Here is a 14,178-nt window from a genome sequence, read left to right as displayed (position 1 = left end):
AAGGAAAAATTAATGTACTTCAATTTATTAACCACTTACCGATATGATTTATTGGCTACAAGAACTGGAAATCATTTAGCTAGCCAGTAAATGAATGTAAAATAGTTTGAATTTTTTATCTGAAGTGCTTTTGAGTTCAATCATGCTGAATATAAATTATCCCATTAGGTGTACCATATAAGTATAAAGTGGGAAATGTCAGGAGAGAAACTAAATGGCATCTTTAAATGTCATCTTGGAATATCATTTACCATCTGGATAAAAATCAGTTAAACTGACCCTAAAATGTAAAAATGGAATTTGAACAGAGATATCAAATAAGTGACTGTATTTCCATTAAAATAAAATAGAATCCAAAATCTTCAAGATACAAATAAATTTTCAATTTGGAAAATACTTCCTAAAATACAGTGAAATTGCATGTTATATTTACTCGTATGTAACACAATGTTAGAGAACAAAGGAACCGAGCACCTTGTTTTCAAAGGAGCTAAAGATGAGCTCCTCAGACAAGACAGCAATCATATCTTCTCAACAACGCGTCTGCTGCCCAAGCTTTTATTGATAGTTCTGGCATGTATAACAGCCTCTGCGTGTGAATTAAATCGAAACACGGTTCTTAAAATCAGGAAGCATCAAGTTTAGGCGTGGACTCAATGAAAGGTACAAAACAATCTAAAGTATATTGTGCTTGAATACATTAGTCTTCTTCTCTCTGCTAAAATGTTTAAGAAGAACATTTACAGGGCAGCAAAGGCAGAAGAGACACATTTATCCAGACAAATTGGAATTGCCAGCTGGTCGATGAGAGCGAAGGCGGAGCGTGCAGCTGCGGCGTCCGCACATCCCCAGCCCCAGACGGGAGCAAATGTGAGCCGATGCTGATGCTGGGGGAGCAATAAGAACCAGGGACATGCCTCAGGGAAGAGGGACTAGGGAAAGGGGAACAAGTTACAGTGGATTTACAGTGGAAAATGTAAAGGGGAGTGTCATGGGAAAAGAGAGCAAAAGTGTTTCAAAGGCCTGTATAAAAGAACTGGAGTCCTATATAGATGAAAGTTCAATCTCACGGACTTAAAAATTCTTCCTAGGAGTGAAGTTTTAATCAGCTCCTCCACAGCGCTGTGGTAACAACATTGGATGTCCACATGGTTCCTTACAGTTTACAAAGCACTTTCACATGTATTATCTTAGCAAACAGACTGGATAAAAGAATAACTTTCCTCTAAAAGATGATTAAATAGAAAGTCAGCTATTAAGTGACCTATCTGAGATAACATGAGTTTCTAAATCTGTAAAGAATAGGGACGCGATCAACAGACCTGAACAGGTTTCTCTAGCCCTATGTTTCTAGGTATTTTGTTGTCATTGTTTCCAAAGAGTCTCTCTCTGTGAGATAAAATAGTCTTTCCCTCTGGGCACTTTGGTGGTCTTCTAGCACTGCTTGCTCAGAGCATTCCCTGTACATGTGCTAGAGGTGCAGAACTTGGAGATTCTAGGATCTCTAAGGTCCCTAAAGAGGAAAGGTCACTTGTGGGTCAAGAGGAAGATTCAAGTGGCCATGGAAGCGGCAGCCCCAGTAAAGAGGTTGTGATGCACTGGTCAGTGGAGACTGTGGGCTTGGAGGCAGACAGATGGTTGTGGATCCAGCGTGTTACTCCTGATATTAACCTTTCCCAGCCTCCAATGTTCATCTCTAAAATGAAGCTATTAACAAAATAATTATACATAAAGAAGCTGGCACAGTGCCTGGCTTCTAATTAGCACTTACTTAGCACATGGTTATCAAGCAACTGCAGCCCTGGGGTAATTTTCCATATCTCTTCAGCCAAATTAACTGCTGCATGGACTATCCCAAACACTGAAGATTTAAAACAGATTTAGTTGAATAGCCTTTGGGAGTGACAGCATCTGCAGGCTTCTCTTGTTGTCTAAATATGCATTTCACATTTTCTCAGCAAAGCACACAGAAATTAAACTGCAGACTGGGTACTGGGGTGGCAGAATTGTCCTCTTGTTCTTGAATTCCTATCTTCACTTCCCTTCCCAAAAAGCCTGTAAGAGCTTGATGCAGGGAAGACTTCGTCGCTTCTGGTGAATAACTAGGGTTTGAGAGAAGCAAGGTGGAGGATGGAGGAGGGAGCAAAGTCTCAGGAGACCTCTAATCCAGAAGCAGGGCGAATTCCACATCAGCTTCCTTCTCATTTTGTCTGTACTGCACTAAAGCAGCATGGAAAGAGGCCTGGTGCTGAGTCACGTTTCTTGTTCTCTGTAAAAGACGGCCTGAAATTCCTATCTTAATTTCCACTCATTCTCTTATCCAAAATTATTTGCTGTTTATCAGCTTTGGGTCAACAACCTATGGTTGTTGTGGACACAGTGATGAATAAGACAGACTCAGTCCTTACTCGCAGGGACTTCAGTGCAGAAGGGCAGGGGAGTGTGTGCAAATGAAATATGAAATAGCAGTTGTTACAGTATTACAGAAGAATGTAGTCTAATTACTGTGTCCCCGGCACAGAACTGGATGTTGAGAGTGCCACAGTGATCACACAGGTATGGCCCTGTCCTCATGGAGCTTACTCTCCTGAGGTAATGTGTATCAAAGTACTCGGTGCAGAGATGCTTGAGTGTAACTGCCGTCAAAATACAACCTGTACAAGGCTGTCTGTTCTAGCAAAAAAGTTAATGTGAAGTCAAATACTTTTCTCAGGCTGACATTTACTGTTCATCCTTTATATATACTGTACAAACACACACACACTCAATAAATATTTGCTTTAAAAGTTGGCTAAAATAAAGTCAGATCAAAGTTTTGGGGATTTGGCCTCAAGGAAAAAGCTGAGAAAGAGGGCCAAAGCTATTTTCCGCCACTGCTGAGGGCAAGGACCTTCTCAGGCAGCTGAGGGTGGCCAGGGGAGGGGGAGTGGTAGAGAATAGTTCATTACTGCCCCGAAGCCTACAGGCACCATCCCAGTGCCATCCTCAGAGTCTCTTCAGGAAGAAACTATCAATGGGTTGGTAATTGGGGGCTTTTGTCTGTCTTACACACAAAAGGGTAGCAATTAACAAGTAATTTGCAAGGACAAGTAACCCCTAAGAGATTCCTGTGCTCTTGTAAAGCCTTTCACCTTAACAAAACATCAGAGAAGTGACTGGAGGATGAAAATAAATAAAAAAAATACAACTTTTCAGATGTTTAACGGATAACCAGCAATCATTAACTCAGGTGCCACACCTCCCCCCATGGTGAGAGTCTGGCAGTCAGCCATCCAGGGGTGGAATTCACCCCAAAGAATTATATGGATCACTTCAGACACTTTCTGCACATGTCAGAATGTCTAGGTGCCATCATTCCATAATCTGCTTTATTTATAATTGGAAAAGAAGATGACTTATTTGGTTACCATGAGGTCTTTTGTGGCTTCCTGGGGTGGGATGCTAAGGCTACATCTGAAGTGTGGCTCGGATTATTCAGAAGCTCCACCTGTCCTCAGCCCAGCACACTGAGTCTTCAGTCCCGATTTTTTCTCTGAGCCAGGCCCTGAAGGCTGAGCAGTAGCAACAACCAGAAGCACTGCAGGTCTTAGCTTCTGTGATTCGAAACCGTTCAGCAGTGTCCTCAGCGAATGCAAACTCACTTTAATTCAGCGTTCTGCTGCCTCTCTCTGTGCATCCTCTGTGGCATCTATGGCCATACTGCAACAGGTAATGAATTACTGTTCACTAAATATCTGTCGATTGAAGAAGCTAAAAAATACCTGCAGTGATAAAATAGTAATAATGAAATGGAATGGCATACCTGGCTTTGAATAAAACTTTTAGGGAGTACAGAGATAGTAACTGACAAAGGAAACAAAAAATGACATTTTTACGAGAGCCTCAGAGATCACTCAGTTTAACTATCACATTTATGAACAAAGAAACCAAGGGCAATAAATTTAAAGTTACTTCCTCAATGTCACAGGGAATGAGCACTGAGTCTTCAAAGCCCATTTCCAGACTCCACGACACATGCCCATTCCAAGAAACCACACGCAAATTCACACTCCTGACAAAATACCTTAGTTTTTAACATTCTGCAAAAATTTTAATTCCTAATATTTTGATTACATAGATAAGAACTGACAATGTTTAGAGGCTCAACCATCCCTTGGTTGCCACGTAATAGAGTCTGTTCATATAATTGTCAACGTTTTGCTGTACTATAAATTGATTTTCTTCATGGTTGTTCAGGACGCCTCAATGAAGCTCAGAGGCGTCCTTATATCTGGTCACAGCTAGGAAAGGCTTTCTTTTATTCAATATCTCTCTCCCTGCCTTGATTGCTACTAAACTCGGGGCTATTCATAATAATGCATATTCCTTGGATTAAGATTGCCTTCACCTTCCTAGAATTCTTACTTGACCTAATTTTTAAACCATTATCTCAATGTTTATGATTTATTGTGAACCATTTTACATCCCTTTTTAAGATAGGTTGGATAGAGAAGTAAAAGATGTCTACAACTCTTTAAGTGACGTATTTCCGTGCAGAAATTTAAACACAGGTAAGCTGTGCATGTGTTCAGCCTAGAGCTCTAGACCCTCAGTTAAACCGAGAGAACCCAGGGCTGGAAACTTAACTCCCATGAATACGGTTTCTCAGCAAATTCAACCAACATTTCAGCATACACTGGTTAGATAATTTTTACAAAGCCCATGATGTTTGCAAACATTAAAATCAATGGATATTTCAACTGGAAAGTGTAACTCAATAGGACTTGCTTAACCAGGCAAAATCTTTAGTTTTACAGTGTCTCGCTGTTTCAAAAAGTTCCAAACTCCTGCTCAAAAGGGAACTGGGATCTAATCACTTATGTAGGGTGAGCTATGTTGACATTTTTATGTAAAAAATGCAGAAATTTAAAGTTTATAATAAAAGTTCAATATGCTTCAAAAAACAATCCACCAACAGGGTTCTTCTGATCTATGTACTATTTATTGTCCTTTGCTTTTTCTGGGGACTCAGCATATCAGTAAGAGAGCCACTTACCCAAGACTGAGTCTTGGGAATCACTTCACAGTGCATCTAATTACATATGCAGTCGCAACATTTATAATTCTTAAATAAGTGCATCTTTAAAAATATGTGGTGACCTCCTCAAAGACAAGCCTGTCTGTGCTTACCGGGCACACTATTCCTTGTTTTTAATTTCCATTTTCTTGCCTGTGTTATTTAGGAAACTACTGTCTCTGAGAACAACAGTCCCCAACCGTCTTGGCACCAGGAACCGGTTTCGTGGAAGACAATTTTTCCACAGACGGGGCTGGAGGGGGATGATTTCAGGATGATTCAAGCCCATTCATTTCAAGCTTATCTCCTGCTGTGTGGCCTGGTTCCTAACAGACCCAGAACCTGGGACCCCTGTCTGAGATGACATGACTGCAAGTAATAGTGTTGGATGCTTTTAAAAATATTTATGGCAATTTCATTTAAAAGTGTCAATGACTGTTTCATTTTTTTCAAACTATAAGGAAACTACCACAACTAAGGGGAAATACTTAAAACACCAAAAATGTTGCTCATTAGAACTGTCTCTTGGGCTGCTTCTTTTGCTAATTCATCCCTCAGCACTTCTCCTTTGCACTATATAACTTAGACCAACATGTGCTGTCAAAAGAAAGTATAGTTACAATCAGTTCTTTATTTTATGTATGAAAATAAATAGGTAATTATAATCATACAGCGCAAGCATTTGTCTGTGTTCTGTCTACAAAGGAAGTCTGGGTACAGATATACTCTCTACAGCAGAGGCCCTCCAAGACCCAAAACCCCAGAGACAGAAATGTAGAGCATTCATTATTTTTCAGTTCTAGAATGAAAGTTCATTGTGACAGATAGAAGATATTAACCAAATTCACAGAAAATAAAAGCCCCGAGATATTTGGTGCTATTGTAGTAGGCCAGTTAAGACCCCTCTGGAGCAAAGACCAGGAAAGTTAAGAGACTCTTTTTCTTTTAAGACTTTTGTGGGCCAGGCCAGAGGGGGCTGAGATGATACAGAGTGCAGATTCCGAAATGCAAGAGACCTAATAAACAATTAGCAACATCTGAGTTACTCGACTCTCTATTTTCAAAGGTCCTCTGTTGGTTATTCATCTGCTCAAATACGTGTTATTGACATTTCTGCAAGCACCAGACCTTAAAGGGGATGTGAGAAGACCCTCCCTCCTGAAGAACCCAAGAGTTCCAAAGCTCTGAAAACAAAGGTTTTCCTACAGCAGCAGGACTTCATGAAGAGCATGAACCCTTAATTAAACAAAGCAAAGACTCACCCTTCACAGACCCTCACTTTATGCTCTTTGTGCATTAACCTGTCCTCGAATTCAAAGTGATGGTCGTAGTTTCCATCAGATAATTTTCTATATAATTTTTTTAATGCTGGATGATAGACCATCATTTTCCCCAGGTTACATAAAAGTAAAGGCATTTCTTCTACTGCAAGAAAACATACTGCTAGTAGTGATCAGTGTTTTATAATCAGAGTGAGAATGCTGTTACGATTCCAAAGCAGCATCCAAAGAGCTCCCTCTTGTTTGCTATTGGCAGAACATCAGTTACTTCAATACAAGCAACACACTATAGTAAACTTAACTAATTGTCTCCATCCTGCCTCTAACTCAACTTTTCTTACCCCCAAGTGCTTAATTCATCCTCTCAGAGGAAGAAGATAAGCAGATGGATGTGAGCAGGTGCATAGAACTTTGTACAGCCACCAGCCCTGAGAGCAATTGGTCAACACCCTTGAAGCCAGTTAAACCTTTGGCAAATGGTTCCCAAACTCCAACAGATGGGCTACTGGTCCCCGTTGTGCTGTTCAACATCTACAGGACTGCAGACAAGAAACTAAAATCTGGGAGTTGGAGGGTTATTTCTCTCCAGTATTTTCTATTTCAAATTTTATGATTTTACTCCATAACTAGTGTCTTCTTTTCATAACTGAAAGCTTGGCCTGGTTCTATTTTCTCCACTGGTAGAATGACACAGAGGGATGACAGTTGTGTGGTTAGCACTCACCAAGGACATGAATGTTTTTATTTTACAACCAGCGAAGCAGATGGTTGACTGAAGCTGTTGCAATTATACAGGGACAAGTCAGTCTTCAAACTCACAGCTCCTACCTTACAAAATGAGCCAGATACCACTGTAGCTCAGTTTTAGTATTTATGCTCTCGGAGGGCAACAAAAGCACCATTACCAAAAAACGTTATGTAAATGAAACATTTCTGATTTCTAAGCATACTTTTAAGCTACTTTTTCTATTTCTGATTTTTCTGAACACTATAACGGTCAACCTTATATGAATGATTATGGAACTTTCTTACCAGCATATTTTTCATTTCCCCTATATTACATTTAGAACCCCTCAAATCTTTATCTTCCACTCTCTTGCCCTTCCTCTCTAGTTCTATGTCTGCACTCCTATATTCCCAAGCTGTACATGTTATTTCAGAGGCCATTTTTTAAATAAAAGGTTCCCTTAGAAGAAGGTATACTGCATACCTGTTCCTAAACTCCTTGTACTTTTACTGTTGTCGTCTCTAACCAGGGATTTGAATTTTGCTTTTATAATTCCAAGAAGAGTGCAAATTGCTTCTCTGGCGTGAACATACACACCCACACTACTTGGTGCTGCAAGAGTGTCTTCCCAATTCAGAGTTAGAACTCTGAAGGAGAAAACTGTCATAGGGAAGTGTGAGAGGAAAAGAATCAAAGTAGCGCATCTTTACAATGACTCTCCCGAGGATACTCCCAGGTTCCAGACCTTCTTTCCAGTAGCTAGATGATTTTCAATTTTAAGATGGGAGCAGCCCATCTGAAAATGGGACAGACAGTCCCATAACTAGTGGACAGCCAGTTTATAAATATTTTCCTCTTTTCCAGACATACAATGAAAATCAGAAAGTCCTAATGCTATTCTTATATCCAGGGTTCTAGTAACCAACCTGAAAAACATTTACACGGTACCGAATCATGAGGCGTTTCTCTTTTACCCTTGGTAAACAAATGAAGTTTGCTTTGACTTGAATAGTTTTAATTGTATACACAAAGAACACGAGAGAAGGCAAGTTTGGTATGAACATGGAATGAAGCTCAGTGGAATTGACAATGAACTTTCTCTTTGCTTGCCCATAAGCTGGTATTTGATAGTTACTGTTGTAGGGTTGAATTGTGTCCCCACAATTTGTATTTTGAAGTCCTAATCCCAAGTACCTGAGAATGTGACCTTCTTTGAAGATATGGTCTTTGCTGAGGCAATCAAGCTACAATGAGGTCATCAGAGTGGGCTCTAACCTAATATGATTGGTGTCCTTATAAGAAGGAGAAATTTGGACACTGACAGGTACAGGGAGGATGCCATGTGGATGTGAAGACAGTAATCTAACAAGACTTGGACTTGGACTTCCCTTCATAGCCCTCATAGAAGGGGTCAACCCATCAATAACCTTGATTCTGGACTTCTTGACACCAGAACTGTGAGGAAATAAGATTTCGATTGTTTAAGCTGCCCAGTTTGTGATACTTCATTGTAGCAACCCTAGCCACCCACTTTATTATTTGCCTGGAAATTAAGTTTTCAATTTTTGACAAATTTTAACTGTATGCTACTGTTGAAAAAACACATACTTATGTCTATTCAGTTTCACATTTGATCTCTTAACTTTAGATTTTTTAGAAAATCTATGCTTCTTTTTAATGGTAATGTCCTGGATTTCACAATAACATCTATTATCGCCACAGGAGATGCTGAAAATCCTCGAAAACAACATTTTACAACTGAATAAACAGAAGCAAGTAGATGTCAGAGGACTTTGAGTCACCAGTTAGTTACCGGAAGAGATGGTCACATGGCTCCCAGTCTCTGAGATTTTCTACTGTAGCCTACGGCCTCCCTTGGGTATTAGTCACTAATTACTTATTATTAAAATGTCATGTTAAATCTACTGCAAGTCAACTTGACATAATAAGCAGAAACTTAGATCACAAAAGAGTTTACCCCTCTGAAACAGTTATTACAATTCTTGACACATATTCTTAATCAGACTATTGGTAATTTCACTGGTACATACTCGATACAATGTTACACCATTTTGAAATAAGCACAGCAAATGGAAAACTGCAATATCTAAATTAGTCCATGGGAAGATTAAGATTTTCATTTCAACTCTGCATATTTAAGCAGAGAAAATGTTCAGAGGACCACTTACGTAATTTAGTAATTCTCAATGGTTTTCACAAGTTGTACCTAAATACTCTTAGGTAGTTCTAAAAAAATGTTATTTTATTATTTTAATTCAAGTTCTTATCACAAAGCTAATTGTTTCTTGATAAACCCTTTCTGTTTCTTTTCACTTCCAATTATTTTCTCCGACACTGCTTTTGTTAAGAAGATTTGGGGAAACGTGGTAGGAATCTTGAAATAGCTGATAGAGTAGAGAATTTTGACTCTTCTACCCTAAAGGGTAGAACTAAGATAACTTAGTCAAAGCTGCATTTAAATACGTTTCAACCCAGAACAAAGAAAACCTTTAAGAAGAGGCATGCTGTGATAGAACTTGCTGCTGCAGAACAGCTTTGAAGGGTTAGTCACTGGTGACATTCTAAGCACTAGACCATTTAGAGGCTTTATTCTAAGAAGGATTTGGGCAACAATTAAATTGTATTAGGTGGACTTTATGACCTTTTTCATCCTAAAAGTCCGTGGTTCTATGAACTCATTATTAACATCACAGAACTAGTTCTTCCTCTCTGTTTAAACGGAGGAAGGCTTATTCCTTCATACGCTTGACTCCCTTTGCGTTTGGTATGTGGACTTAATTTATTTTTATGCATTTAGAGTACACAGGTTGAAACATTATTCATGGCTCATATATGCCCAATTAGAGGTAGGGCTGAAGTCAAACTCTCATTTTTTAGACCAAACTCATCTAATCTGTTACTATATTAGATGAGAACAACAAACTGTCTTAAAATCAAGAAAAAATAAAATTATTTTAACATTCATGTTAGTCCTTGGAATTCTTTTCCGAAGAAACAGAAATCATCAGCACACCATGAGATACTCGAATACTAACCTCCTTCATTTTTTCCAATTCATTCTGTAAAGCCTGCTTTGCAATCTCAACTTCTATAAGCTGCTGCCTCAGTTTCTCATTTTCATCTTCTGTTGTTGTTCTCTTTTCTTCCACATTTTCTAATTCATGGTGAAGTCTCACAGATACATCCTTTGCAACCTAAATAAAATGTTTGTAACGATAAAATATAGTTAAAGGCAACAAAACATGTCAGCTACAGTTACATTCACATTAAAAGTATTAAAAGCCAACACTTACATAGTATTTATGATATGCAGGCATCATTCCCAATGTTCTACATATAAACTGTTGACATACCTAAACCATTTAACCCTCACAACAATCCCATGAAATAGGTATGATCATTATTCTTATTTTATAGATGGAAAAACTGAGTGTCAAAGACGTGAAGTAATACACTCAAGGTCACAGAGCTGACACGTGGCCAAGTAGCCTGGCTCTCAACCCTGTTCCCTTAACCTCTACACTATGCTATGGTAATAAATGTTCAATTGTGCTTTATCATGCGTAGAGAAATTTCACCTATCTTCTCTAATTCTATGAGGTAGACATTTCTATTACCACCCATTTTAAAGACCAGAAAACAAAGTTTTGACAAGTGGGGCGTGGGGCATGAATTTTTATCCTGGGCTTCCAGGTACTTTGTTTTAGGAACCACTTTAGTCCTTGAGGTTAAGTTTAAAGACAATAATAATAAAATAACTGTGCATTTCTGTCCCTTGTTCTGAGATTATCCTGGAAATTTTAGGGTTTGGAAAAGTAGCCCAGTCTTGTGTAGTGGCTCAAGACACAGGCTGTGTTTTTCAGACTGGGTGGGGAGCTAGCCTGGCTAACTACTAGCTAAGTTACAGGGCTGGGTGGAGGCTGGGCACCTAACTCCAGTAAAAGGTTCAGTTTAAGCACCTGTTAAATGATGCTGTTAATGATCCCTATTTTATATGTTTTTTTTCCCTTGAGAAATATATGAGAAAATAATATATCTAACAATGCTTGCCACAATGCCCAGTGCTTAGTAAGTGCTACACAAAGGTTTTAAAAAGGAAGAAAAATAATAATACATCACTTTTCATAACACGTTTTCTCATTGCTTCCTTTAAAATAAATATAGGATAATTACATTTGATTTTTCTACCTTGAAGTTAGATGCAATTAAAATTATATATGTTTTTGGTCGTCCAAGGCCATGAAGACAACACCTGACTTACAGTCGAACTGAATTAAACAGACAGACCCCACCTGCTTAAAAATGCACGTCAAAGTTGAAATTTCTCCACTGGGGGATTCTGAAGAACTAACTTCGCATTAAACAAAGAGACCGTGAAGTGTTTCACTCTCCCTGTACTTCCAAAAGGGGTCTTAAGTTGGATAGTTTTCCTGTCTGGGAGTTACAGAAGTGGTAAGCTCAACCACGAAGGGCTCCTGTAAGATAGGGGGTGGGGTCTTGTAGGGAGAAACCTGAACTTCTACCTTCCCGGTGCTGTTCCTATTCAGGGCTTCCACTGTGCTGGAGGAGTCTTCGTGGCAGTGCTCTGGAGTGCCTGATTCTACCTGACCTTCACTTGGAAGACCAGGTGGATTCTAGAGGTCAGACTATGGCCAGAGCCTGTGCTCTGCCACACCCTTGATTGCACCAGGAAGGGAGGCGCCCTATTCCCACTCCTTCCCTTAGAGCCACCGTCACTCCCGGGAGGGCCTACAGAGCTGGCTGACACACTCACTCTACAGATCCACCTGCCTGCCCTTCCCCTCCTTCCAGGACTGACATCTGTGGTCAGAGCTGCGAAACTCCGTGTCCCTAAAGCTCTTTGGCCGTCATCCCTGGCCCAGAGCAAAGAGCCCTGACCCCAGCCCCACCTGCCTCCCATGCCGCGCCCCCCGGCCCCAGCGGTGCCGCAGACCTTGAGGTCCTGCTCCAGGCTGCGCAGAAGCTCCCCGTCGATTTCGCCCGTCTGCGCGTAGCGGAGCCTTTTGCGCTCGGCTTTGCGGAGGCGGTACTGCAGGATCCGGCAGTTTTTGTTGGCTCTCTCCAACTCGTGGCGCATTTCCTGCAGTTGACAGGCATCTTCCTCGAAGAAAGTGTCCCTCATCTCGTCCATCTCGGTCCTTAGCTCGTCAATCTCGTTCTGGGGTGACAGGCCGAGGGGCAAAATCAGCCGCGCCCCCCACCCTTCTGCCATACACCGTGCGCACCCCATCTCAACTCCAAATCCTCCAGGGGACAGGCGTGACACGGAGAAAATGGGAAAAAACGGGCCCTCCTTAGGCTTTCTTTGGCGCTCCTGCTCTATCTAGCTCTTTCTATGAAAACGTGGAGCAAACCACGATAGAAAAAGGAGGGTCCAGATTTAGATTTACATGAAAACCTAACGCTACCAATCTCGGGCTGTTTTAAAGGCGGAAAAGGCCTAGGGACCCCCTCCCCTCATTTCCTGTTCTCCTCCCCCTGCAAGGCTCCCTAACAGGTTAGCAGCCTCTCACGGCCGAGACACGCCCTAGTCCTACGAGGCCCAAACTGCCCCTCCCCCTCCCGAGTCCCCCGCACCCTCCTCACCTTGAGAGTCTCGTTTTCCTCTCGAAGCTTCTCCATCTCCTCCTGCATTTCTTCTTGCTCCTGGAGCTGCTGCGGGTGCGGCTGCGAGGAAGGGGGCGCCGCCGCCTGCATGCCCCCACCGCCCGCGCCGCCCTCTGCGCTCTGCGGGGGACCCTCCGCTGCCGCCGCCATCGGGGAGGAGGAAGGGACTGCAAGAGATTCGCCAATGGCGGGGGCGCCAGAGACCGGGGAGCTGCGGCTGCCGCCGCCGCCGTTCTTAGTGTGTGCGTGAGCCGCGGCCGCCGCAGCTGCCGCCCGCTCTTTCTTGAGGTGGAACTGGATGAGCTCAGACTGCAGACATCCTTCCTTCCAGTAGCTCCCTCCCCCACTGCTGCTGCCCCCCACAACGCCACTTCCGGAGTTCCTAGCGCTGGGGCCCGGGGTTCTGACCGCGGAGGAGGACGGCGAAGGGGAGGCCCCCTCCCCACCGCCGCCGCCTCTGTGCGGAGCGCGCCCGCTTTTCCCTCTCCAGCCCCTGGGCGGCGGCGGAACGCCCCCCTCCCTTTCCCCGGAGCCGCCGCCGGCTCCTCCTCCTTCCCCAACCCCTCCTCCTCCTTCCCCGAGTGGAGGGGGTTCCCCGAGTTTAGAGGACACTGGCTGTAGCTCCCGGGGCTGCTCCTCTGTCGGGCCAGGCCTCCTGCCCACCACCGGAGCCAGGGTCGCCACGGGGGCCGCTTCAGCACCGGCCGCGGGCTGGACAGCTCCCGACACGGCCCCTTTGGCAGCGGGCGGCGCCGCTTTCTCCGCCCCGCCCGCGCTTCCTCGGGTGGCGGCCGGAGTCACCCCGCGGCCCCCGGTCTTGTTGCCTTGCTGCTGCTGCTGTTGCTGCTGCTGCAACTGCTGCTGCCGGACAGAATTGAGTTTAGTGCCTGCCCCCACTGGGGACCGGGTGGCCGTGGTTGTCTGTCGGACAGAATTGTCCCTCAGTCTGGCTGGTGATTGAGCACGCTGCTGCTTTCTGCTGCTGCCCTCCGGGTGCAAACGAGCCTCAGTGGCAGCGGTGGCGCCAGGAGCTGAGGCTGTGGCAGGGGCAGCGCCCCCGGTCGGTGGCTGACTCATGCCTGTCTAGGAAGGATCTGATCTACCAGATGCGATTTAGAATGGTCCATTACCAGATCATTCTCTTTCCTCCTCACTGCCACCAAACTTCTTTTTCAATCTGGAACAGAAATAAACAAAACAACAACAAAAACATACAGCATGTCTGCATATTACAGAGCAAAGGGTGAATTTTGTTATGCAAGAAAAACCCTAGAAAATGATGAGATTTGGAAGGCGCTTAATAGAAGCCTTGACTGGAGGAAGATGCGGAACTGTCAATTCTCCTTTTGCCGGGGGAGGCGCTCTCTCCAACCCACCCCACCTCAATAAAATGACGAGTGAAAGTAGCTGAACCTAACATTCTGAAGGATGAGACATATGAGACACTGAGTCAGAAAAGAATTTAG

The 14,178-nt window shown here is 43.0% G+C and overlaps 1 protein-coding gene across 1 annotated transcript in view; it reads right to left on the bottom strand.

Moving 5' to 3' along the window:
• SOGA3 (SOGA family member 3) overlaps positions 1-13,789 on the bottom strand; it is a 36,170-nt gene extending 22,381 nt beyond the window's left edge. The window contains exons 1-3 of the mRNA XM_037139584.2: positions 12,692-13,789; positions 12,039-12,263; positions 10,120-10,278 (exon numbers count right to left, since the gene is read on the bottom strand). Coding sequence (XP_036995479.2) covers positions 10,120-10,278; positions 12,039-12,263; positions 12,692-13,789 — 1,482 coding nt within the window. The remainder of the gene's footprint in view (positions 1-10,119; positions 10,279-12,038; positions 12,264-12,691) is intronic.
• Between the last annotated feature and the right edge of the window lie 389 nt (positions 13,790-14,178).

This window comes from Artibeus jamaicensis, unplaced genomic scaffold, assembly GCF_021234435.1.
Source record: "Artibeus jamaicensis isolate MK-2021 breed Jamaican fruit bat unplaced genomic scaffold, CSHL_Jam_final contig_387, whole genome shotgun sequence".
NCBI classification, from domain to species: Eukaryota; Metazoa; Chordata; class Mammalia; order Chiroptera; family Phyllostomidae; genus Artibeus; species Artibeus jamaicensis.
Note: the sequence above shows the minus strand (reverse complement) of the source record. Positions and strands in the feature narration are given on the sequence as shown.